At 50.8% G+C, this 27,749-nt stretch overlaps 1 protein-coding gene across 7 annotated transcripts in view; it reads left to right on the plus strand.

The window, feature by feature from the left end:
- The window catches only part of LOC143986994 (uncharacterized), a 165,728-nt gene that overhangs the window by 50,954 nt on the left and 87,025 nt on the right, over nucleotides 1–27,749 (plus strand). For 6 of the 7 annotated variants that reach the window (XM_077485425.1, XM_077485424.1, XM_077485429.1 and 3 more), the window contains 5 exons: nucleotides 20,493–20,684; nucleotides 21,152–21,235; nucleotides 23,031–23,149; nucleotides 23,656–23,770; nucleotides 24,501–24,560. In XM_077485425.1, coding sequence (XP_077341551.1) covers nucleotides 20,493–20,684; nucleotides 21,152–21,235; nucleotides 23,031–23,149; nucleotides 23,656–23,770; nucleotides 24,501–24,560 — 570 coding nt within the window. The remainder of the gene's footprint in view (nucleotides 1–20,492; nucleotides 20,685–21,151; nucleotides 21,236–23,030; nucleotides 23,150–23,655; nucleotides 23,771–24,500; nucleotides 24,561–27,749) is intronic. The other variant, XM_077485428.1, reaches the window with a different exon arrangement.

Here is a 27,749-nt window from a genome sequence, read left to right on the forward strand (position 1 = left end):
CTCACACTCTGCTCTCTCCTGTACTCAACACTCACACTCTGCTCTCTCCTGTACTCAGCACTCACACTCTGCTCTCTCCTGTACTCGGCACTCACACTCTGCTCTCTCCTGTACTCAGCACTCACACTCTACTCTCTCCTGTACTCAGCACTCCCACACTGCTCTCTCTCCTGTACTCAGCACTCACACTCTGCTCTCTCTCCTGTACTCAGCACTCACACTCTGCTCTCTCCTGTACTCAGCACTCACACACTGCTCTCTCTCCTGTACTCAGCACTCACACTCTGCTCTCTCCTGTACTCAGCACTCACACACTGCTCTCTCTCCTGTACTCACCACTCACACTCTGCTCTCTCCTGTACTCAGCACTCACACTCTGCTCTCTCCTGTACTCAGCACTCACACTCTGCTCTCTCTCCTGTACTCAGCACTCACACTCTGCTCTCTCCTGTACTCAGCACTCATACTCTGCTCTCTCCTGTACTCAGCACTCACACTCTGCTCTCTCTCCTGTACTCAGCACTCACACTCTGCTCTCTCCTGTGCTCAGCACTCACACTCTGCTCTCTCCTGTATTCACCACTCACACTCTGCTCTCTCCTGCACTCAGCACTCACACTCTGCTCTCTCTCCTGTACTCAGCACTCACACTCTGCTCTCTCCTGTACTCAGCACTCACACTCTGCTCTCTCCTGTACTCGGCACTCACACTCTGCTCTCTCCTGTACTCAGCACTCACACTCTACTCTCTCCTGTACTCAGCACTCACACACTGCTCTCTCTCCTGTACTCAGCACTCACACTCTGCTCTCTCTCCTGTACTCAGCACTCACACTCTGCTCTCTCTCCTGTACTCAGCACTCACACTCTGCTCTCTCCTGTACTCAGCACTCACACACTGCTCTCTCTCCTGTACTCAGCACTCACACTCTGCTCTCTCCTGTACTCAGCACTCACACACTGCTCTCTCTCCTGTACTCACCACTCACACTCTGCTCTCTCCTGTACTCAGCACTCACACTCTGCTCTCTCTCCTGTACTCAGCACTCACACTCTGCTCTCTCCTGTACTCAGCACTCATACTCTGCTCTCTCCTGTACTCAGCACTCACACTCTGCTCTCTCTCCTGTACTCAGCACTCACACTCTGCTCTCTCCTGTGCTCAGCACTCACACTCTGCTCTCTCCTGTATTCACCACTCACACTCTGCTCTCTCCTGCACTCAGCACTCACACTCTGCTCTCTCTCCTGTACTCAAAACTTACACTCTGCTCTCTCCCGTAATCAGCACTCACACTCTGCTCTCTCTCCTGTACTCAAAACTTACACTCTGCTCTCTCCCGTAATCAGCACTCACACTCTGCTCTCTCCTGTACTCACCACTCACACTCTGCTCTCTCCTGTACTCAGCACTCACACTCTGCTCTCTCTCCTGTACTCAGCACTCACACTCTGCTCTCTCCTGTGCTCAGCACTCACACTCTGCTCTCTCCTGTATTCACCACTCACACTCTGCTCTCTCCTGCACTCAGCACTCACACTCTGCTCTCTCTTCTGTACTCAAAACTTACACTCTGCTCTCTCCCGTAATCAGCACTCACACTCTGCTGTCTCTCCTGTACTCAAAACTTACACTCTGCTCTCTCCCGTAATCAGCACTCACACTCTGCTCTCTCCTGTACTCAAAACTTACACTCTGCTCTCTCCTGTAATCAACACTCACACTCTGCTCTCTCCTGTACTCAGCACTCACACTCTGCTCTCTCCTGTACTCAGCACTGACACACTGCTCTCTCTCCTGTACTCAGCACTCACACTCTGCTCTCTCCTGTACTCAGCACTCACACTCTGCTCTCTCTCCTGTACTCAGCACTCACACTCTGCTCTCTCTCCTGTACTCACCACTCACAATCTGCTCTCTCCTGTACTTAGCACTCACACTCTGCTCTCTCCTGTACTCAGCACTCACACTCTGCTCTCTCCTGTACTCAGCACTCACACTCTGCTCTCTCCTGTACTCAGCACTCACACTCTGCTCTCTCTCCTGTACTCAGCACTCACACTCTGCTCTCTCCTGTACTCAGCACTCACAATCTGCTCTCTCCTGTACTTAGCACTCACACTCTGCTCTCTCCTGTACTCAGCACTCACACTCTGCTCTCTCCTGTACTCAGCACTCACACTCTGCTCTCTCCTGTACTCAGCACTCACACTCTGCTCTCTCTCCTGTACTCAAAACTTACACTCTGCTCTCTCCCGTAATCAGCACTCACACTCTGCTCTCTCTCCTGTACTCAAAACTTACACTCTGCTCTCTCCCGTAATCAGCACTCACACTCTGCTCTCTCCTGTACTCAGCACTCACACTCTGCTCTCTCCTGTACTCAACACTCACACTCTGCTCTCTCCTGTACTCAGCACTCACACTCTGCTCTCTCCTGTACTCGGCACTCACACTCTGCTCTCTCCTGTACTCAGCACTCACACTCTACTCTCTCCTGTACTCAGCACTCCCACACTGCTCTCTCTCCTGTACTCAGCACTCACACTCTGCTCTCTCTCCTGTACTCAGCACTCACACTCTGCTCTCTCCTGTACTCAGCACTCACACACTGCTCTCTCTCCTGTACTCAGCACTCACACTCTGCTCTCTCCTGTACTCAGCACTCACACACTGCTCTCTCTCCTGTACTCACCACTCACACTCTGCTCTCTCCTGTACTCAGCACTCACACTCTGCTCTCTCCTGTACTCAGCACTCACACTCTGCTCTCTCTCCTGTACTCAGCACTCACACTCTGCTCTCTCCTGTACTCAGCACTCATACTCTGCTCTCTCCTGTACTCAGCACTCACACTCTGCTCTCTCTCCTGTACTCAGCACTCACACTCTGCTCTCTCCTGTGCTCAGCACTCACACTCTGCTCTCTCCTGTATTCACCACTCACACTCTGCTCTCTCCTGCACTCAGCACTCACACTCTGCTCTCTCTCCTGTACTCAAAACTTACACTCTGCTCTCTCCCGTAATCAGCACTCACACTCTGCTCTCTCCTGTACTCACCACTCACACTCTGCTCTCTCCTGTACTCAGCACTCACACTCTACTCTCTCCTGTACTCAGCACTCACACACTGCTCTCTCTCCTGTACTCAGCACTCACACTCTGCTCTCTCTCCTGTACTCAGCACTCACACTCTGCTCTCTCTCCTGTACTCAGCACTCACACTCTGCTCTCTCCTGTACTCAGCACTCACACACTGCTCTCTCTCCTGTACTCAGCACTCACACTCTGCTCTCTCCTGTACTCAGCACTCACACACTGCTCTCTCTCCTGTACTCACCACTCACACTCTGCTCTCTCCTGTACTCAGCACTCACACTCTGCTCTCTCTCCTGTACTCAGCACTCACACTCTGCTCTCTCCTGTGCTCAGCACTCACACTCTGCTCTCTCCTGTATTCACCACTCACACTCTGCTCTCTCCTGCACTCAGCACTCACACTCTGCTCTCTCTCCTGTACTCAAAACTTACACTCTGCTCTCTCCCGTAATCAGCACTCACACTCTGCTGTCTCTCCTGTACTCAAAACTTACACTCTGCTCTCTCCCGTAATCAGCACTCACACTCTGCTCTCTCCTGTACTCAAAACTTACACTCTGCTCTCTCCTGTAATCAACACTCACACTCTGCTCTCTCCTGTACTCAGCACTCACACTCTGCTCTCTCCTGTACTCAGCACTCACACACTGCTCTCTCTCCTGTACTCAGCACTCACACTCTGCTCTCTCCTGTACTCAGCACTCACACTCTGCTCTCTCCTGTACTCAGCACTCACACTCTGCTCTCTCCTGTACTCAGCACTCACACTCTGCTCTCTCCTGTACTCAGCACTCACACTCTTCTCTCTCCTGTACTCAGCACTCACACTCTGCTCTCTCTCCTGTACTCAGCACTCACACTCTGCTCTCTCCTGTACTCAGCACTCACACTCTGCTGTCTCTCCTGTACTCAAAACTTACACTCTGCTCTCTCCCGTAATCAGCACTCACACTCTGCTCTCTCCTGTACTCAAAACTTACACTCTGCTCTCTCCTGTAATCAACACTCACACTCTGCTCTCTCCTGTACTCAGCACTCACACTCTGCTCTCTCCTGTACTCAGCACTCACACACTGCTCTCTCTCCTGTACTCAGCACTCACACTCTGCTCTCTCCTGTACTCAGCACTCACACTCTGCTCTCTCCTGTACTCAGCACTCACACTCTGCTCTCTCCTGTACTCAGCACTCACACTCTGCTCTCTCCTGTACTCAGCACTCACACTCTTCTCTCTCCTGTACTCAGCACTCACACTCTGCTCTCTCTCCTGTACTCAGCACTCACACTCTGCTCTCTCCTGTGCTCAGCACTCACAATCTGCTCTCTCCTGTGCTCAGCACTCACAATCTGCTCTCTCCTGTACTCGGCACTCACAATCTGCTCTCTCCTGTACTCAGCATTCACACTCTGCTCTCTCCTGTACTCAGCACTCACACTCTGCTCTCTCCTGTACTCAGCACTCATACTCTGCTCTCTCCTGTACTCACCTCTCACACTCTGCTCTCTCTCCTGTGCTCAGCACTCACACTCTGCTCTCTCCTGTACTCACCTCTCACACTCTGCTCTCTCCTGAATTTATCACTCACACTCTACTCTCTCTTGTACTCCCCACTCACACTCTGCTCTCTCTCCTGTACTCAGCATTCACACTCTGCTCTCTCTCCTGTACTCACCACTCACACTCTGCTCTCTCTTGTACTCAGCACTCACACTCTGCTCTCTCCTGTACTCAGCACTCACACTCTGCTCTCTCTCCTGTACTCGGCACTCACACTCTGCTCTCTCCTGTACTCAGCACTCACACTCTGCTCTCTCTCCTGTACTCGGCACTCACACTCTGCTCTCTCTCCTGTACTCAAAACTTACACTCTGCTCTCTCCTGTACTCAGCCCTCACACTCTGCTCTCTCCTGTACTCAGCACTCACACTCTACTCTCTCCTGTACTCAGCACTCACACACTGCTCTCTCTCCTGTACTCAGCACTCACACTCTGCTCTCTCTCCTGTACTCAGCACTCACACTCTGCTCTCTCTCCTGTACTCAGCACTCACACTCTGCTCTCTCCTGTACTCAGCACTCACACACTGCTCTCTCTCCTGTACTCAGCACTCACACTCTGCTCTCTCCTGTACTCAGCACTCACACTCTGCTCTCTCTCCTGTACTCAGCACTCACACTCTGCTCTCTCCTGTGCTCAGCACTCACACTCTGCTCTCTCCTGTATTCACCACTCACACTCTGCTCTCTCCTGCACTCAGCACTCACACTCTGCTCTCTCTCCTGTACTCAAAACTTACACTCTGCTCTCTCCCGTAATCAGCACTCACACTCTGCTGTCTCTCCTGTACTCAAAACTTACACTCTGCTCTCTCCCGTAATCAGCACTCACACTCTGCTCTCTCCTGTACTCAAAACTTACACTCTGCTCTCTCCTGTAATCAACACTCACACTCTGCTCTCTCCTGTACTCAGCACTCACACTCTGCTCTCTCCTGTACTCAGCACTCACACACTGCTCTCTCTCCTGTACTCAGCACTCACACTCTGCTCTCTCCTGTACTCAGCACTCACACTCTGCTCTCTCCTGTACTCAGCACTCACACTCTGCTCTCTCCTGTACTCAGCACTCACACTCTGCTCTCTCCTGTACTCAGCACTCACACTCTTCTCTCTCCTGTACTCAGCACTCACACTCTGCTCTCTCTCCTGTACTCAGCACTCACACTCTGCTCTCTCCTGTGCTCAGCACTCACAATCTGCTCTCTCCTGTGCTCAGCACTCACAATCTGCTCTCTCCTGTACTCGGCACTCACAATCTGCTCTCTCCTGTACTCAGCATTCACACTCTGCTCTCTCCTGTACTCAGCACTCACACTCTGCTCTCTCCTGTACTCAGCACTCATACTCTGCTCTCTCCTGTACTCACCTCTCACACTCTGCTCTCTCTCCTGTGCTCAGCACTCACACTCTGCTCTCTCCTGTACTCACCTCTCACACTCTGCTCTCTCCTGAATTTATCACTCACACTCTACTCTCTCTTGTACTCCCCACTCACACTCTGCTCTCTCTCCTGTACTCAGCATTCACACTCTGCTCTCTCTCCTGTACTCACCACTCACACTCTGCTCTCTCTTGTACTCAGCACTCACACTCTGCTCTCTCCTGTACTCAGCACTCACACTCTGCTCTCTCTCCTGTACTCGGCACTCACACTCTGCTCTCTCCTGTACTCAGCACTCACACTCTGCTCTCTCTCCTGTACTCGGCACTCACACTCTGCTCTCTCTCCTGTACTCAAAACTTACACTCTGCTCTCTCCTGTACTCAGCCCTCACACTCTGCTCTCTCCTGTACTCAGCACTCACAATCTGCTCTCTCCTGTACTCACCACTCACACTCTGCTCTCTCCTGTACTCAGCACTCACACTCTGCTCTCTCTCCTGTACTCAGCACTCACACTCTGCTCTCTCCTGTGCTCAGCACTCACACTCTGCTCTCTCCTGTATTCACCACTCACACTCTGCTCTCTACTGCACTCAGCACTCACACTCTGCTCTCTCTCCTGTACTCAAAACTTACACTCTGCTCTCTCCCGTAATCAGCACTCACACTCTGCTGTCTCTCCTGTACTCAAAACTTACACTCTGCTCTCTCCCGTAATCAGCACTCACACTCTGCTCTCTCCTGTACTCAAAACTTACACTCTGCTCTCTCCTGTAATCAACACTCACACTCTGCTCTCTCCTGTACTCAGCACTCACACTCTGCTCTCTCCTGTACTCAGCACTCACACACTGCTCTCTCTCCTGTACTCAGCACTCACACTCTGCTCTCTCCTGTACTCAGCACTCACACTCTGCTCTCTCCTGTACTCAGCACTCACACTCTGCTCTCTCCTGTACTCAGCACTCACACTCTGCTCTCTCCTGTACTCAGCACTCACACTCTTCTCTCTCCTGTACTCAGCACTCACACTCTGCTCTCTCTCCTGTACTCAGCACTCACACTCTGCTCTCTCCTGTGCTCAGCACTCACAATCTGCTCTCTCCTGTACTCAGCATTCACACTCTGCTCTCTCCTGTACTCGGCACTCACAATCTGCTCTCTCCTGTACTCAGCATTCACACTCTGCTCTCTCCTGTACTCAGCACTCACACTCTGCTCTCTCCTGTACTCAGCACTCATACTCTGCTCTCTCCTGTACTCACCTCTCACACTCTGCTCTCTCTCCTGTGCTCAGCACTCACACTCTGCTCTCTCCTGTACTCACCTCTCACACTCTGCTCTCTCCTGCATTTATCACTCACACTCTACTCTCTCTTGTACTCCCCACTCACACTCTGCTCTCTCTCCTGTACTCAGTATTCACACTCTGCTCTCTCTCCTGTACTCACCACTCACACTCTGCTCTCTCTTGTACTCAGCACTCACACTCTGCTCTCTCCTGTACTCAGCACTCACACTCTGCTCTCTCTCCTGTACTCGGCACTCACACTCTGCTCTCTCTCCTGTACTCAAAACTTACACTCTGCTCTCTCCTGTACTCAGCCCTCACACTCTGCTCTCTCCTGTACTCAGCACTCACAATCTGCTCTCTCCTGTACTCAGCATTCACACTCTGCTATCTCCTGTACTCAGCACTCACACTCTGCTCTCTCCTGTACTCGACACTCACACTCTGCTCTCTCCTGTACTCAGAATTCACACTCTGCTCTCTCCTGTACTCGGCACTCACACTCTGCTCTCTCCTGTACTCAACACTCACACTCTGCTCTCTCCTGTACTCAGCACTCACACTCTGCTCTCTCCTGTACTCGGCACTCACACTCTGCTCTCTACTGTACTCAGCACTCACACTCTGCTCTCTCCTGTACTCGGCACTCACACTCTGCTCTCTCCTGTACTCAACACTCACACTCTGCTCTCTCCTGTACTCAGCACTCACACTCTGCTCTCTCCTGTACTCAGCACTCACACTCTGCTCTCTCTCCTGTACTCAGCACTCACACTCTGCTCTCTCCTGTACTTAACACTCACACTCTGCTCTCTCCTGTACTCAGCACTCACACTCTGCTCTCTCCTGTACTCAGCACTCACACTCTGCTCTCTCCTGTACTCAGCACTCACACTCTGCTCTCTCCTGTACTCAGCACTCACACTCTTCTCTCTCCTGTACTCAGCACTCACACTCTGCTCTCTCTCCTGTACTCAGCACTCACACTCTGCTCTCTCCTGTGCTCAGCACTCACAATCTGCTCTCTCCTGTACTCAGCATTCACACTCTGCTCTCTCCTGTACTCGGCACTCACAATCTGCTCTCTCCTGTACTCAGCATTCACACTCTGCTCTCTCCTGTACTCAGCACTCACACTCTGCTCTCTCCTGTACTCAGCACTCATACTCTGCTCTCTCCTGTACTCACCTCTCACACTCTGCTCTCTCTCCTGTGCTCAGCACTCACACTCTGCTCTCTCCTGTACTCACCTCTCACACTCTGCTCTCTCCTGCATTTATCACTCACACTCTACTCTCTCTTGTACTCCCCACTCACACTCTGCTCTCTCTCCTGTACTCAGTATTCACACTCTGCTCTCTCTCCTGTACTCACCACTCACACTCTGCTCTCTCTTGTACTCAGCACTCACACTCTGCTCTCTCCTGTACTCAGCACTCACACTCTGCTCTCTCTCCTGTACTCGGCACTCACACTCTGCTCTCTCTCCTGTACTCAAAACTTACACTCTGCTCTCTCCTGTACTCAGCCCTCACACTCTGCTCTCTCCTGTACTCAGCACTCACAATCTGCTCTCTCCTGTACTCAGCATTCACACTCTGCTATCTCCTGTACTCAGCACTCACACTCTGCTCTCTCCTGTACTCGACACTCACACTCTGCTCTCTCCTGTACTCAGAATTCACACTCTGCTCTCTCCTGTACTCGGCACTCACACTCTGCTCTCTCCTGTACTCGGCACTCACACTCTGTCTCTCTCCTGTACTCGGCACTCACACTCTGCTCTCTCTCCTGTACTCAGCACTCACACTCTGCTCTCTCTCCTGTACTCGGCACTCACACTCTGCTCTCTCCTGTACTCGGCACTCACACTCTGCTCTCTCTCCTGTACCCAGCACTCACACTCTGCTCTCTCTCCTGTACCCAGCACTCACACTCTGCTCTCTCTCCTGTACTCAGCACTCACACTCTGCTCTCTCTCCTGTACTCAGCACTCACACTCTGCTCTCTCTCCTGTACCCAGCACTCACACTCTGCTCTCTCTCCTGTACTCAGCACTCACACTCTGCTCTCTCCTGTACTCAACACTCACAATCTGCTCTCTCCTGTACTCAGCACTCACACTCTGCTCTCTACTGTACTCAGCACTCACACTCTGCTCTCTCCTGTACTCGGCACTCACACTCTGCTCTCTCCTGTACTCAACACTCACACTCTGCTCTCTCCTGTACTCAGCACTCACACTCTGCTCTCTCCTGTACTCGGCACTCACACTCTGCTCTCTACTGTACTCAGCACTCACACTCTGCTCTCTCCTGTACTCGGCACTCACACTCTGCTCTCTCCTGTACTCAACACTCACACTCTGCTCTCTCCTGTACTCAGCACTCACACTCTGCTCTCTCCTGTACTCAGCACTCACACTCTGCTCTCTCTCCTGTACTCAGCACTCACACTCTGCTCTCTCCTGTACTTAACACTCACACTCTGCTCTCTCCTGTACTCAGCACTCACACTCTGCTCTCTCCTGTACTCAGCACTCACACTCTGCTCTCTCCTGTACTCAGCACTCACACTCTGCTCTCTCTCCTGTACTCAGCACTCACACTCTGCTCTCTCCTTTACTTAACACTCACACTCTGCTCTCTCCTGTACTCAGCACTCACACTCTGCTCTCTCCTGTACTCAGCACTCGCACTCTGCTCTCTCCTGTACTCGGCACTCACACTCTGCTCTCTCCTGTACTCGGCACTCACACTCTGCTCTCTCTCCTGTACTCAGCACTCACACTCTGCTCTCTCTCCTGTACTCAGCACTCACAATCTGCTCTCTCCTGTACTCAGCACTCACACTCTGCTCTCTCTCCTGTACTCAGCACTCACAATCTGCTATCTCCTGTACTCAGCACTCACAATCTGCTCTCTCCTGTACTCGGCACTCACACTCTGCTCTCTCCTGTACTCAGCACTCACACACTGCTCTCTCTCCTGTACTCAGCACTCACACTCTGCTCTCTCCTGTACTCAGCACTCACACACTGCTCTCTCTCCTGTACTCACCACTCACACTCTGCTCTCTCCTGTACTCAGCACTCACACTCTGCTCTCTCTCCTGTACTCAGCACTCACACTCTGCTCTCTCCTGTACTCAGCACTCATACTCTGCTCTCTCCTGTACTCAGCACTCACACTCTGCTCTCTCTCCTGTACTCAGCACTCACACTCTGCTCTCTCCTGTGCTCAGCACTCACACTCTGCTCTCTCCTGTATTCACCACTCACACTCTGCTCTCTCCTGCACTCAGCACTCACACTCTGCTCTCTCTCCTGTACTCAAAACTTACACTCTGCTCTCTCCCGTAATCAGCACTCACACTCTGCTCTCTCTCCTGTACTCAAAACTTACACTCTGCTCTCTCCCGTAATCAGCACTCACACTCTGCTCTCTCCTGTACTCACCACTCACACTCTGCTCTCTCCTGTACTCAGCACTCACACTCTGCTCTCTCTCCTGTACTCAGCACTCACACTCTGCTCTCTCCTGTGCTCAGCACTCACACTCTGCTCTCTCCTGTATTCACCACTCACACTCTGCTCTCTCCTGCACTCAGCACTCACACTCTGCTCTCTCTTCTGTACTCAAAACTTACACTCTGCTCTCTCCCGTAATCAGCACTCACACTCTGCTGTCTCTCCTGTACTCAAAACTTACACTCTGCTCTCTCCCGTAATCAGCACTCACACTCTGCTCTCTCCTGTACTCAAAACTTACACTCTGCTCTCTCCTGTAATCAACACTCACACTCTGCTCTCTCCTGTACTCAGCACTCACACTCTGCTCTCTCCTGTACTCAGCACTGACACACTGCTCTCTCTCCTGTACTCAGCACTCACACTCTGCTCTCTCCTGTACTCAGCACTCACACTCTGCTCTCTCTCCTGTACTCAGCACTCACACTCTGCTCTCTCTCCTGTACTCACCACTCACAATCTGCTCTCTCCTGTACTTAGCACTCACACTCTGCTCTCTCCTGTACTCAGCACTCACACTCTGCTCTCTCCTGTACTCAGCACTCACACTCTGCTCTCTCCTGTACTCAGCACTCACACTCTGCTCTCTCTCCTGTACTCAGCACTCACACTCTGCTCTCTCCTGTACTCAGCACTCACAATCTGCTCTCTCCTGTACTTAGCACTCACACTCTGCTCTCTCCTGTACTCAGCACTCACACTCTGCTCTCTCCTGTACTCAGCACTCACACTCTGCTCTCTCCTGTACTCAGCACTCACACTCTGCTCTCTCTCCTGTACTCAAAACTTACACTCTGCTCTCTCCCGTAATCAGCACTCACACTCTGCTCTCTCTCCTGTACTCAAAACTTACACTCTGCTCTCTCCCGTAATCAGCACTCACACTCTGCTCTCTCCTGTACTCAGCACTCACACTCTGCTCTCTCCTGTACTCAACACTCACACTCTGCTCTCTCCTGTACTCAGCACTCACACTCTGCTCTCTCCTGTACTCGGCACTCACACTCTGCTCTCTCCTGTACTCAGCACTCACACTCTACTCTCTCCTGTACTCAGCACTCCCACACTGCTCTCTCTCCTGTACTCAGCACTCACACTCTGCTCTCTCTCCTGTACTCAGCACTCACACTCTGCTCTCTCCTGTACTCAGCACTCACACACTGCTCTCTCTCCTGTACTCAGCACTCACACTCTGCTCTCTCCTGTACTCAGCACTCACACACTGCTCTCTCTCCTGTACTCACCACTCACACTCTGCTCTCTCCTGTACTCAGCACTCACACTCTGCTCTCTCCTGTACTCAGCACTCACACTCTGCTCTCTCTCCTGTACTCAGCACTCACACTCTGCTCTCTCCTGTACTCAGCACTCATACTCTGCTCTCTCCTGTACTCAGCACTCACACTCTGCTCTCTCTCCTGTACTCAGCACTCACACTCTGCTCTCTCCTGTGCTCAGCACTCACACTCTGCTCTCTCCTGTATTCACCACTCACACTCTGCTCTCTCCTGCACTCAGCACTCACACTCTGCTCTCTCTCCTGTACTCAGCACTCACACTCTGCTCTCTCCTGTACTCAGCACTCACACTCTGCTCTCTCCTGTACTCGGCACTCACACTCTGCTCTCTCCTGTACTCAGCACTCACACTCTACTCTCTCCTGTACTCAGCACTCACACACTGCTCTCTCTCCTGTACTCAGCACTCACACTCTGCTCTCTCTCCTGTACTCAGCACTCACACTCTGCTCTCTCTCCTGTACTCAGCACTCACACTCTGCTCTCTCCTGTACTCAGCACTCACACACTGCTCTCTCTCCTGTACTCAGCACTCACACTCTGCTCTCTCCTGTACTCAGCACTCACACACTGCTCTCTCTCCTGTACTCACCACTCACACTCTGCTCTCTCCTGTACTCAGCACTCACACTCTGCTCTCTCTCCTGTACTCAGCACTCACACTCTGCTCTCTCCTGTACTCAGCACTCATACTCTGCTCTCTCCTGTACTCAGCACTCACACTCTGCTCTCTCTCCTGTACTCAGCACTCACACTCTGCTCTCTCCTGTGCTCAGCACTCACACTCTGCTCTCTCCTGTATTCACCACTCACACTCTGCTCTCTCCTGCACTCAGCACTCACACTCTGCTCTCTCTCCTGTACTCAAAACTTACACTCTGCTCTCTCCCGTAATCAGCACTCACACTCTGCTCTCTCTCCTGTACTCAAAACTTACACTCTGCTCTCTCCCGTAATCAGCACTCACACTCTGCTCTCTCCTGTACTCACCACTCACACTCTGCTCTCTCCTGTACTCAGCACTCACACTCTGCTCTCTCTCCTGTACTCAGCACTCACACTCTGCTCTCTCCTGTGCTCAGCACTCACACTCTGCTCTCTCCTGTATTCACCACTCACACTCTGCTCTCTCCTGCACTCAGCACTCACACTCTGCTCTCTCTTCTGTACTCAAAACTTACACTCTGCTCTCTCCCGTAATCAGCACTCACACTCTGCTGTCTCTCCTGTACTCAAAACTTACACTCTGCTCTCTCCCGTAATCAGCACTCACACTCTGCTCTCTCCTGTACTCAAAACTTACACTCTGCTCTCTCCTGTAATCAACACTCACACTCTGCTCTCTCCTGTACTCAGCACTCACACTCTGCTCTCTCCTGTACTCAGCACTGACACACTGCTCTCTCTCCTGTACTCAGCACTCACACTCTGCTCTCTCCTGTACTCAGCACTCACACTCTGCTCTCTCTCCTGTACTCAGCACTCACACTCTGCTCTCTCTCCTGTACTCACCACTCACAATCTGCTCTCTCCTGTACTTAGCACTCACACTCTGCTCTCTCCTGTACTCAGCACTCACACTCTGCTCTCTCCTGTACTCAGCACTCACACTCTGCTCTCTCCTGTACTCAGCACTCACACTCTGCTCTCTCTCCTGTACTCAGCACTCACACTCTGCTCTCTCCTGTACTCAGCACTCACAATCTGCTCTCTCCTGTACTTAGCACTCACACTCTGCTCTCTCCTGTACTCAGCACTCACACTCTGCTCTCTCCTGTACTCAGCACTCACACTCTGCTCTCTCCTGTACTCAGCACTCACACTCTGCTCTCTCTCCTGTACTCAAAACTTACACTCTGCTCTCTCCCGTAATCAGCACTCACACTCTGCTCTCTCTCCTGTACTCAAAACTTACACTCTGCTCTCTCCCGTAATCAGCACTCACACTCTGCTCTCTCCTGTACTCAGCACTCACACTCTGCTCTCTCCTGTACTCAACACTCACACTCTGCTCTCTCCTGTACTCAGCACTCACACTCTGCTCTCTCCTGTACTCGGCACTCACACTCTGCTCTCTCCTGTACTCAGCACTCACACTCTACTCTCTCCTGTACTCAGCACTCCCACACTGCTCTCTCTCCTGTACTCAGCACTCACACTCTGCTCTCTCTCCTGTACTCAGCACTCACACTCTGCTCTCTCCTGTACTCAGCACTCACACACTGCTCTCTCTCCTGTACTCAGCACTCACACTCTGCTCTCTCCTGTACTCAGCACTCACACACTGCTCTCTCTCCTGTACTCACCACTCACACTCTGCTCTCTCCTGTACTCAGCACTCACACTCTGCTCTCTCCTGTACTCAGCACTCACACTCTGCTCTCTCTCCTGTACTCAGCACTCACACTCTGCTCTCTCCTGTACTCAGCACTCATACTCTGCTCTCTCCTGTACTCAGCACTCACACTCTGCTCTCTCTCCTGTACTCAGCACTCACACTCTGCTCTCTCCTGTGCTCAGCACTCACACTCTGCTCTCTCCTGTATTCACCACTCACACTCTGCTCTCTCCTGCACTCAGCACTCACACTCTGCTCTCTCTCCTGTACTCAAAACTTACACTCTGCTCTCTCCCGTAATCAGCACTCACACTCTGCTCTCTCCTGTACTCACCACTCACACTCTGCTCTCTCCTGTACTCAGCACTCACACTCTACTCTCTCCTGTACTCAGCACTCACACACTGCTCTCTCTCCTGTACTCAGCACTCACACTCTGCTCTCTCTCCTGTACTCAGCACTCACACTCTGCTCTCTCTCCTGTACTCAGCACTCACACTCTGCTCTCTCCTGTACTCAGCACTCACACACTGCTCTCTCTCCTGTACTCAGCACTCACACTCTGCTCTCTCCTGTACTCAGCACTCACACACTGCTCTCTCTCCTGTACTCACCACTCACACTCTGCTCTCTCCTGTACTCAGCACTCACACTCTGCTCTCTCTCCTGTACTCAGCACTCACACTCTGCTCTCTCCTGTGCTCAGCACTCACACTCTGCTCTCTCCTGTATTCACCACTCACACTCTGCTCTCTCCTGCACTCAGCACTCACACTCTGCTCTCTCTCCTGTACTCAAAACTTACACTCTGCTCTCTCCCGTAATCAGCACTCACACTCTGCTGTCTCTCCTGTACTCAAAACTTACACTCTGCTCTCTCCCGTAATCAGCACTCACACTCTGCTCTCTCCTGTACTCAAAACTTACACTCTGCTCTCTCCTGTAATCAACACTCACACTCTGCTCTCTCCTGTACTCAGCACTCACACTCTGCTCTCTCCTGTACTCAGCACTCACACACTGCTCTCTCTCCTGTACTCAGCACTCACACTCTGCTCTCTCCTGTACTCAGCACTCACACTCTGCTCTCTCCTGTACTCAGCACTCACACTCTGCTCTCTCCTGTACTCAGCACTCACACTCTGCTCTCTCCTGTACTCAGCACTCACACTCTTCTCTCTCCTGTACTCAGCACTCACACTCTGCTCTCTCTCCTGTACTCAGCACTCACACTCTGCTCTCTCCTGTGCTCAGCACTCACAATCTGCTCTCTCCTGTGCTCAGCACTCACAATCTGCTCTCTCCTGTACTCGGCACTCACAATCTGCTCTCTCCTGTACTCAGCATTCACACTCTGCTCTCTCCTGTACTCAGCACTCACACTCTGCTCTCTCCTGTACTCAGCACTCATACTCTGCTCTCTCCTGTACTCACCTCTCACACTCTGCTCTCTCTCCTGTGCTCAGCACTCACACTCTGCTCTCTCCTGTACTCACCTCTCACACTCTGCTCTCTCCTGAATTTATCACTCACACTCTACTCTCTCTTGTACTCCCCACTCACACTCTGCTCTCTCTCCTGTACTCAGCATTCACACTCTGCTCTCTCTCCTGTACTCACCACTCACACTCTGCTCTCTCTTGTACTCAGCACTCACACTCTGCTCTCTCCTGTACTCAGCACTCACACTCTGCTCTCTCTCCTGTACTCGGCACTCACACTCTGCTCTCTCCTGTACTCAGCACTCACACTCTGCTCTCTCTCCTGTACTCGGCACTCACACTCTGCTCTCTCTCCTGTACTCAAAACTTACACTCTGCTCTCTCCTGTACTCAGCCCTCACACTCTGCTCTCTCCTGTACTCAGCACTCACACTCTACTCTCTCCTGTACTCAGCACTCACACACTGCTCTCTCTCCTGTACTCAGCACTCACACTCTGCTCTCTCTCCTGTACTCAGCACTCACACTCTGCTCTCTCTCCTGTACTCAGCACTCACACTCTGCTCTCTCCTGTACTCAGCACTCACACACTGCTCTCTCTCCTGTACTCAGCACTCACACTCTGCTCTCTCCTGTACTCAGCACTCACACACTGCTCTCTCTCCTGTACTCACCACTCACACTCTGCTCTCTCCTGTACTCAGCACTCACACTCTGCTCTCTCTCCTGTACTCAGCACTCACACTCTGCTCTCTCCTGTGCTCAGCACTCACACTCTGCTCTCTCCTGTATTCACCACTCACACTCTGCTCTCTCCTGCACTCAGCACTCACACTCTGCTCTCTCTCCTGTACTCAAAACTTACACTCTGCTCTCTCCCGTAATCAGCACTCACACTCTGCTGTCTCTCCTGTACTCAAAACTTACACTCTGCTCTCTCCCGTAATCAGCACTCACACTCTGCTCTCTCCTGTACTCAAAACTTACACTCTGCTCTCTCCTGTAATCAACACTCACACTCTGCTCTCTCCTGTACTCAGCACTCACACTCTGCTCTCTCCTGTACTCAGCACTCACACACTGCTCTCTCTCCTGTACTCAGCACTCACACTCTGCTCTCTCCTGTACTCAGCACTCACACTCTGCTCTCTCCTGTACTCAGCACTCACACTCTGCTCTCTCCTGTACTCAGCACTCACACTCTGCTCTCTCCTGTACTCAGCACTCACACTCTTCTCTCTCCTGTACTCAGCACTCACACTCTGCTCTCTCTCCTGTACTCAGCACTCACACTCTGCTCTCTCCTGTGCTCAGCACTCACAATCTGCTCTCTCCTGTGCTCAGCACTCACAATCTGCTCTCTCCTGTACTCGGCACTCACAATCTGCTCTCTCCTGTACTCAGCATTCACACTCTGCTCTCTCCTGTACTCAGCACTCACACTCTGCTCTCTCCTGTACTCAGCACTCATACTCTGCTCTCTCCTGTACTCACCTCTCACACTCTGCTCTCTCTCCTGTGCTCAGCACTCACACTCTGCTCTCTCCTGTACTCACCTCTCACACTCTGCTCTCTCCTGAATTTATCACTCACACTCTACTCTCTCTTGTACTCCCCACTCACACTCTGCTCTCTCTCCTGTACTCAGCATTCACACTCTGCTCTCTCTCCTGTACTCACCACTCACACTCTGCTCTCTCTTGTACTCAGCACTCACACTCTGCTCTCTCCTGTACTCAGCACTCACACTCTGCTCTCTCTCCTGTACTCGGCACTCACACTCTGCTCTCTCCTGTACTCAGCACTCACACTCTGCTCTCTCTCCTGTACTCGGCACTCACACTCTGCTCTCTCTCCTGTACTCAAAACTTACACTCTGCTCTCTCCTGTACTCAGCCCTCACACTCTGCTCTCTCCTGTACTCAGCACTCACAATCTGCTCTCTCCTGTACTCACCACTCACACTCTGCTCTCTCCTGTACTCAGCACTCACACTCTGCTCTCTCTCCTGTACTCAGCACTCACACTCTGCTCTCTCCTGTGCTCAGCACTCACACTCTGCTCTCTCCTGTATTCACCACTCACACTCTGCTCTCTACTGCACTCAGCACTCACACTCTGCTCTCTCTCCTGTACTCAAAACTTACACTCTGCTCTCTCCCGTAATCAGCACTCACACTCTGCTGTCTCTCCTGTACTCAAAACTTACACTCTGCTCTCTCCCGTAATCAGCACTCACACTCTGCTCTCTCCTGTACTCAAAACTTACACTCTGCTCTCTCCTGTAATCAACACTCACACTCTGCTCTCTCCTGTACTCAGCACTCACACTCTGCTCTCTCCTGTACTCAGCACTCACACACTGCTCTCTCTCCTGTACTCAGCACTCACACTCTGCTCTCTCCTGTACTCAGCACTCACACTCTGCTCTCTCCTGTACTCAGCACTCACACTCTGCTCTCTCCTGTACTCAGCACTCACACTCTGCTCTCTCCTGTACTCAGCACTCACACTCTTCTCTCTCCTGTACTCAGCACTCACACTCTGCTCTCTCTCCTGTACTCAGCACTCACACTCTGCTCTCTCCTGTGCTCAGCACTCACAATCTGCTCTCTCCTGTACTCAGCATTCACACTCTGCTCTCTCCTGTACTCGGCACTCACAATCTGCTCTCTCCTGTACTCAGCATTCACACTCTGCTCTCTCCTGTACTCAGCACTCACACTCTGCTCTCTCCTGTACTCAGCACTCATACTCTGCTCTCTCCTGTACTCACCTCTCACACTCTGCTCTCTCTCCTGTGCTCAGCACTCACACTCTGCTCTCTCCTGTACTCACCTCTCACACTCTGCTCTCTCCTGCATTTATCACTCACACTCTACTCTCTCTTGTACTCCCCACTCACACTCTGCTCTCTCTCCTGTACTCAGTATTCACACTCTGCTCTCTCTCCTGTACTCACCACTCACACTCTGCTCTCTCTTGTACTCAGCACTCACACTCTGCTCTCTCCTGTACTCAGCACTCACACTCTGCTCTCTCTCCTGTACTCGGCACTCACACTCTGCTCTCTCTCCTGTACTCAAAACTTACACTCTGCTCTCTCCTGTACTCAGCCCTCACACTCTGCTCTCTCCTGTACTCAGCACTCACAATCTGCTCTCTCCTGTACTCAGCATTCACACTCTGCTATCTCCTGTACTCAGCACTCACACTCTGCTCTCTCCTGTACTCGACACTCACACTCTGCTCTCTCCTGTACTCAGAATTCACACTCTGCTCTCTCCTGTACTCGGCACTCACACTCTGCTCTCTCCTGTACTCGGCACTCACACTCTGTCTCTCTCCTGTACTCGGCACTCACACTCTGCTCTCTCTCCTGTACTCAGCACTCACACTCTGCTCTCTCTCCTGTACTCGGCACTCACACTCTGCTCTCTCCTGTACTCGGCACTCACACTCTGCTCTCTCTCCTGTACCCAGCACTCACACTCTGCTCTCTCTCCTGTACCCAGCACTCACACTCTGCTCTCTCTCCTGTACTCAGCACTCACACTCTGCTCTCTCTCCTGTACTCAGCACTCACACTCTGCTCTCTCTCCTGTACCCAGCACTCACACTCTGCTCTCTCTCCTGTACTCAGCACTCACACTCTGCTCTCTCCTGTACTCAACACTCACAATCTGCTCTCTCCTGTACTCAGCACTCACACTCTGCTCTCTACTGTACTCAGCACTCACACTCTGCTCTCTCCTGTACTCGGCACTCACACTCTGCTCTCTCCTGTACTCAACACTCACACTCTGCTCTCTCCTGTACTCAGCACTCACACTCTGCTCTCTCCTGTACTCGGCACTCACACTCTGCTCTCTACTGTACTCAGCACTCACACTCTGCTCTCTCCTGTACTCGGCACTCACACTCTGCTCTCTCCTGTACTCAACACTCACACTCTGCTCTCTCCTGTACTCAGCACTCACACTCTGCTCTCTCCTGTACTCAGCACTCACACTCTGCTCTCTCTCCTGTACTCAGCACTCACACTCTGCTCTCTCCTGTACTTAACACTCACACTCTGCTCTCTCCTGTACTCAGCACTCACACTCTGCTCTCTCCTGTACTCAGCACTCACACTCTGCTCTCTCCTGTACTCAGCACTCACACTCTGCTCTCTCTCCTGTACTCAGCACTCACACTCTGCTCTCTCCTTTACTTAACACTCACACTCTGCTCTCTCCTGTACTCAGCACTCACACTCTGCTCTCTCCTGTACTCAGCACTCGCACTCTGCTCTCTCCTGTACTCGGCACTCACACTCTGCTCTCTCCTGTACTCGGCACTCACACTCTGCTCTCTCTCCTGTACTCAGCACTCACACTCTGCTCTCTCTCCTGTACTCAGCACTCACAATCTGCTCTCTCCTGTACTCAGCACTCACACTCTGCTCTCTCTCCTGTACTCAGCACTCACAATCTGCTATCTCCTGTACTCAGCACTCACAATCTGCTCTCTCCTGTACTCGGCACTCACATTCTGCTTTCTCTACTAGATGAGTGATGATCTTTCGAGGACTGAGACTCCCAGTACAGCCACTGTTCGCACTCAGCTCCAAAATCTGAAGGACCAATGGCAGCTGCTGAAGCATACAGCGACCAATCACAGCAAGGAAGTGGGTGGAACTAAAGCACTGCAAGAGTTTAATAAGAAGGCGGATGAGCTGGAGATGTGGATGAGGGAGAAGGTGAGACCTGCCAGGGGCCACAAACATGGGATTGTTATCCCATCGCCCCACACACCATATTCCAACCCCTCATCCCAATCTATTCCATACTCCTCACCCCACATACCCTATCCCATCTCCCACACCCTACTGTATTCCATACCCCTCACCGCACACATGTTTTCCCATCCCCCTCTCCCATCTACATTCCATTCTCTTTACCCCACATACCCTATGCTGTATCTCTTACTCTAGGCACCCCATTCTATTCTATTCATTTCCTTCTCCCCTCATGCCCTGTTCCTGCCCCCTCATCCTAAGAAGTCAGGTATGCAGCATTAAAATATTTCTGCTGCAGTTCAGTTATCTATTGTGGCATACATTTGGGGGGAAATTTGTCCTCTATATGCAATTCATTGAGGATTTATCGCTTAACTTACACATGCCATCTCCAGAATATTGTGCCTGAGCGTTTTTTGTTCCTCCAGGAGGAGATCCCACCACTCAGCTTGCTGCTGGATGACAACCTGGACAAAGTGCAGTTGAGCCGCCGGATCTTGGACCTGAAGCAGGTGCGCAGTGACAGAAGGTGGGGTGGGGCCTGTACATTTGCATTCTAAGCATTTTCAAAGCTGTTTTCTCCCAAAACAAAACAACCGAGGACAAAGACGAATCACTAAAATTTCCTATGGTGTCTACCGCTGATCTTTTCCCCATTGACTTACAATACCTTGTATGTGTCTCTATAAAGTCAGCCATCTTGGTAGAGGAGCAAGACTTTGCTTCTTCATATTAGCGCTGCCCTCCTAATATATGGTAATCTGGTGACTGGTAGGGTAATGATGCAGAAAATGTAGGATAGATGGTGGAAGCACAGATCCACAGAATGGATAAGGCAAAAGCAGAGAGCTTCTTGCACTGCAGGTCCTCAGGTACAGCTTCCTCTCCAGCAAGGAGAACAGTGAGCAGCAGAATAATAGCATCACCAAATCTCACTCCAAATCTGCTGGGACAAGCAGTATCGATGGTCTCACACTGTATATACACAGCTATGATGCTTTAGGCTCAGGAGTGCTTAGGCACAGGAAGTTCACTGCTATTTTTCAGGGAGAATTTTTAAAAAAATGTATATTTTTCATCTTTCACATGATCGGCCCGCTTGGATCCTCCTGTCCGTTTTTTCAGGCGGATCTGAGTGGGTCACCCATTGACTTGTATGGGCAGGCGGATGTCAGTGGAGATGTGTCTGCTGATACCCGCCTGCCACCCGATCCAAAAGGATCTGCTCAAAACAGACGGATGGCGATACCTTCGCCATCCATCTAGCGGATCGGATAAAAATTGGCCTGCTATCTATTTTCGTCCGATCTTCCCATAGAGGATAGCGGGACTCTGACAGGTCCGCCCCTGCACAGTGAGTGGAGAAGGACCTGTCATCCGCTCAGCGGGGATCAACGGAGCGATCTCCCGCTGAGCTAGCAGGGTCCGCCGAGTGGATCCGCCCCGTGTGAAAGGGGCCTACAGGGTTTTAAAGCCCAAGCTACAGAAGTAGGACACTAGGCAGAAAGAAGACTTGGCACCTCCTATGGCCAGTCCTCTCTGGGCATAAAACCCCTTTTCTACTACAAGCCTCCAGTCATTCTACCTAGTGTCTTCAGGAGTATGGACGATGTTTGCCCAGTCCTGGATCTCAGCCTTCATGCGGGTCCACAAGTTCAAGATGGAATCAATTCGTTGGAACCCCTTGGTGCGGTGCGTTGGAGTGTTGGCATGTTGCCCTGGGTTCTTTCTCCATTAGTTGGTTTGCCCACCCCTCGTCGTGGCACTACTTGGGGAAACCCCTGTTTGGTCATTTATTATGGATTAAGAAGAGAGGCTGTGTCCATCAGTAAACTCAGAGAAATGGATTTTATGGTGAGTTACAATTTTCTTTTTTATGAATTTAGGTCCCCTGATAACACTCACCATATAACATTAAAAATGTGTTTGCGCCAAAGTATAGCCCAGAAAAGAGAATTTTTATTCTGACTCACTCGTCAACAGTTTTCAGTGCTTTGTAGTCGATATTTGGCCCTCTGGCAAAGGCCTGGCCTTTCCTACAACTGAGGACCCTGGACCACCTCCATAGACCTTTACTTAGTATCATCCAGAGCTGTTCTCCACAATGATAGGATCCATATAATATAACCATTTCGAACTAAGGAAGACACTCGATTGAGCATTAAGAACATTTTCAACATTATAGAACAAGTTCAGATGAATGGGACCAACCCCTACAAGTGTTATAGATTTATTATCCCCTCGTGTACACTGTGTAGGATAATCCCAAGCAGCAGGTTTTTCATATTCTGTCTCTTTATCTTTCAGGAGCAACTGTATTACAGCAACTTGCAGGAGAACATCAACAGTCTGGCCCAGAAGCTGGAGAAACTTGGCCGGGCAGAGAGCCGCGGCACATCCAACCGGAGGAAGCACCTTAACAGAATGTGAGCAGTGGGGCTATAAGGAGGTGACAGGGTCAGGGCAGGCGGAGGAGCCCACCAAGGCTGACAAATAGGGGGATCTCTCATACAAATGCCTGTTTTGTGCAATAGATTTCTTCGATTCAATGTTGACTTCTCATAACTTATTCATAGATCATGCATGGCAGACACTGGAAGGTAGGTCTTGTACAAAAACCCACCAATAAAATGTAAGCTCAGTACAGTCCAGAAAAGGAACCATTCAGACCTATAGGTGCTCTGCAGTCAGTGATGTCTAGCCCACCTCCAGCATTGGTTAAAGTTGGAAATCCGCTATGTTTGGCCTTTGCAAGTTCCTGAGTGGATGCCTTCAGATTTTGCTTCCTCCATTCTAAGTTTAAAAAAAAAAATCACAATAACTTGCTATTCTACAAGAATCCCATTTTTTTCTTAACTGATTGCTTGCCCTATGGATGGACAGTGCAGACACTTTTTAATAAAATTAGCGATCTTTATTTGTCTCCCGGCAGGTGGCTGAGGCTCCAGGGCTCTCTGGATGAATATCAGCGGAGTCTACAGCTGGCCCTGGAAGGTGCTTCACTCTGGCAGCAAGCGGACACTGTCCTGAGGGCCATGCAGGAGAAGGTGAGGCTGGGTCTGGGGAGACAATGGTCAGCTGTTTATACACCATATCACTCATTGTTGCCAGGATAGGTAGGTGAGGGTACAGACGGGGCATTGAGGGAGGTACTATACCAAAATCAGAAAGTATCCTCTATACCAGGGATATACAATTAGCGGACCTCCAGCTGTTGCAAAACTACAAGTCCCATCATGCCTCTGCCTCTGGGTGTCATGCTTGTGGCTGTCAGAGTCTTGCTGTGCCTCATGGGACTTGTAGTTCTGCAACAGCTGGAGGTCCACTAATTGTATATCCCTGTTCTATACCAACCTTTCTCCAAGGACTTCCATCAGCGATGCTCTACTTCTCTCCCCCCCCCCCCCCCCCCTCCAGATGACCACTGGCAACAATGTTCTTTTAGCTATTTGTAAGAGGGGTTTCTTCCCAATGACCACAGAGGTAAGGAACATCCTTCCTGGTGACCATCACACTAATGTTCTGTGAACTCTACATATAATAATTATTAACAGAGGTTCTTTGACCTCTGTAAGTTATTTTAAGGGTTCTCCCATGTTAAAAGAGCTGAGAAAGCCTGGTCTGTACTATACCTGAAATCAGAAATCAACATCTATGGTGTACCCGAAATCATCATCTAAAGCCAGCTATATTTTTTCTATGCTCAACATCACTGTAGAAAGATGCAGATATTTATACAAGTTGCTTACTACAGATCGAACTCTGCTTCTCCCCCAGAAGGACGCAGCTGGTGGACACAGAGACCAGGATCTCAGGGATATTGCTGGTCAGATCATGGTATGAAAAGATTCATCATATATCCAGACACCTGCCTCTTCTCTCCTTTTTCTTTTGTCTTCTCTCTCTGTCTTCTCACCTCTGTGTCTTCTGTCCTCTCTTCTCATCTCTGTCCTCTCTTCTCATCTCTGTGTCTTCTGTCCTCTCTTCTCATCTCTGTGTCTTCTGTCCTCTCTTCTCATCTCTGTGTCTTCTGTCCTCTCTTCTCACCTCTGTGTCTTCTGTCCTCTCTTCTCACCTCTGTGTCTTCTGTCCTCTCTTCTCACCTCTGTGTCTTCTGTCCTCTCTTCTCATCTCTGTGTCTTCTGTCCTCTCTTCTCATCTCTGTGTCTTCTGTCCTCTCTTCTCATCTCTGTCCTCTCTTCTCATCTCTGTGTCTTCTGTCCTCTCTTCTCATCTCTATCTTCTGTCCTCTCTTCTCACCTCTGTGTCTTCTGTCCTCTCTTCTCATCTCTGTGTCTTCTGTCCTCTCTTCTCACCTCTATCTTCTGTCCTCTCTTCTCACCTCTGTGTCTTCTGTCCTCTCTTCTCACCTCTGTGTCTTCTGTCCTCTCTTCTCATCTCTGTCCTCTCTTCTCATCTCTGTGTCTTCTGTCCTCTCTTCTCATCTCTATCTTCTGTCCTCTCTTCTCACCTCTGTGTCTTCTGTCCTCTCTTCTCATCTCTGTGTCTTCTGTCCTCTCTTCTCACCTCTATCTTCTGTCCTCTCTTCTCACCTCTGTGTCTTCTGTCCTCTCTTCTCACCTCTGTGTCTTCTGTCCTCTCTTCTCATCTCTGTCCTCTCTTCTCATCTCTGTGTCTTCTGTCCTCTCTTCTCATCTCTGTGTCTTCTGTCCTCTCTTCTCATCTCTGTCCTCTCTTCTCATCTCTGTGTCTTCTGTCCTCTCTTCTCATCTCTGTGTCTTCTGTCCTCTCTTCTCACCTCTGTGTCTTCTGTCCTCTCTTCTCACCTCTGTGTCTTCTGTCCTCTCTTCTCACCTCTGTGTCTTCTGTCCTCTCTTCTCATCTCTGTGTCTTCTGTCCTCTCTTCTCACCTCTGTGTCTTCTGTCCTCTCTTCTCACCTCTGTGTCTTCTGTCCTCTCTTCTCATCTCTGTGTCTTCTGTCCTCTCTTCTCACCTCTGTGTCTTCTGTCCTCTCTTCTCATCTCTGTGTCTTCTGTCCTCTCTTCTCATCTCTATCTTCTGTCCTCTCTTCTCACCTCTGTGTCTTCTGTCCTCTCTTCTCACCTCTGTGTCTTCTGTCCTCTCTTCTCACCTCTGTGTCTTCTGTCCTCTCTTCTCACCTCTGTGTCTTCTGTCCTCTCTTCTCACCTCTGTGTCTTCTGTCCTCTCTTCTCACCTCTGTGTCTTCTGTCCTCTCTTCTCATCTCTGTGTCTTCTGTCCTCTCTTCTCACCTCTGTGTCTTCTGTCCTCTCTTCTCATCTCTGTGTCTTCTGTCCTCTCTTCTCATCTCTGTGTCTTCTGTCCTCTCTTCTCACCTCTGTGTCTTCTGTCCTCTCTTCTCACCTCTGTGTCTTCTGTCCTCTCTTCTCACCTCTGTGTCTTCTGTTCTCTCTTCTCACCTCTGTGTCTTCTGTCCTCTCTTCTCACCTCTGTGTCTTCTGTTCTCTCTTCTCACCTCTGTGTCATCTGTCCTCTCTTCTCATCTCTGTCCTCTCTTCTCATCTCTGTGCCTTCTGTCCTCTCTTCTCACCTCTGTGTCTTCTGTCCTCTCTTCTCATCTCTGTGTCTTCTGTCCTCTCTTCTCACCTCTATCTTCTGTCCTCTCTTCTCACCTCTGTGTCTTCTGTCCTCTCTTCTCACCTCTGTGTCTTCTGTCCTCTCTTCTCACCTCTGTGTCTTCTGTCCTCTCTTCTCACCTCTGTGTCTTCTGTCCTCTCTTCTCATCTCTGTGTCTTCTGTCCTCTCTTCTCACCTCTGTGTCTTCTGTCCTCTCTTCTCACCTCTGTGTCTTCTGTCCTCTCTTCTCACCTCTGTGTCTTCTGTCCTCTCTTCTCATCTCTGTGTCTTCTGTCCTCTCTTCTCATCTCTGTGTCTTCTGTCCTCTCTTCTCATCTCTGTGTCTTCTGTCCTCTCTTCTCATCTCTGTGTCTTCTGTCCTCTCTTCTCATCTCTGTGTCTTCTGTCCTCTCTTCTCATCTCTGTGTCTTCTGTCCTCTCTTCTCATCTCTGTGTCTTCTGTCCTCTCTTCTCATCTCTGTGTCTTCTGTCCTCTCTTCTCACCTCTGTGTCTTCTGTCCTCTCTTCTCATCTCTGTGTCTTCTGTCCTCTCTTCTCACCTCTATCTTCTGTCCTCTCTTCTCACCTCTGTGTCTTCTGTCCTCTCTTCTCACCTCTGTGTCTTCTGTCCTCTCTTCTCACCTCTGTGTCTTCTGTCCTCTCTTCTCACCTCTGTGTCTTCTGTCCTCTCTTCTCATCTCTGTCCTCTCTTTTCATCTCTGTGTCTTCTATCCTCTCTCCTCATCTCTGTGTCTTCTGTCCTCTCTTCTCACCTCTATCTTCTGTCCTCTCTTCTCACCTCTGTGTCTTCTGTCCTCTCTTCTCACCTCTGTGTCTTCTGCCCTCTCTTCTCATCTCTGTCCTCTCTTTTCATCTCTGTGTCTTCTATCCTCTCTTCTCATCTCTGTGTCTTCTGTCCTCTCTTCTCACCTCTATCTTCTGTCCTCTCTTCTCACCTCTGTGTCTTCTGTCCTCTCTTCTCATCTCTGTGTCTTCTGTCCTCTCTTCTCACCTCTATCTTCTGTCCTCTCTTCTCACCTCTGTGTCTTCTGTCCTCTCTTCTCACCTCTATCTTCTGTCCTCTCTTCTCACCTCTGTGTCTTCTGTCCTCTCTTCTCACCTCTGTGTCTTCTGTCCTCTCTTCTCATCTCTGTGCCTTCTGTCCTCTCTTCTCACCTCTATCTTCTGTCCTCTCTTCTCACCTCTGTGTCTTCTGTCCTCTCTTCTCACCTCTGTGTCTTCTGTCCTCTCTTCTCATCTCTGTGCCTTCTGTCCTCTCTTCTCATCTCTGTGTCTTCTGTCCTCTCTTCACACCTCTGTGTCTTCTATCCTCTCTTCTCATCTCTGTGTCTTCTGTCCTCTCTTTTCATCTCTGTGTCTTCTGTCCTCTCTTCTCATCTCTGTGTCTTCTGTCCTCTCTTCTCATCTCTGTGTCTTCTGTCCTCTCTTCTCACCTCTGTGTCTTCTG

Source organism: Lithobates pipiens, unplaced genomic scaffold (assembly GCF_037356315.1).
Source record: "Lithobates pipiens isolate NorthernLeopardFrog02 unplaced genomic scaffold, aLitPip1_a1.2 Scaffold_18, whole genome shotgun sequence".
NCBI classification, from domain to species: Eukaryota; Metazoa; Chordata; class Amphibia; order Anura; family Ranidae; genus Lithobates; species Lithobates pipiens.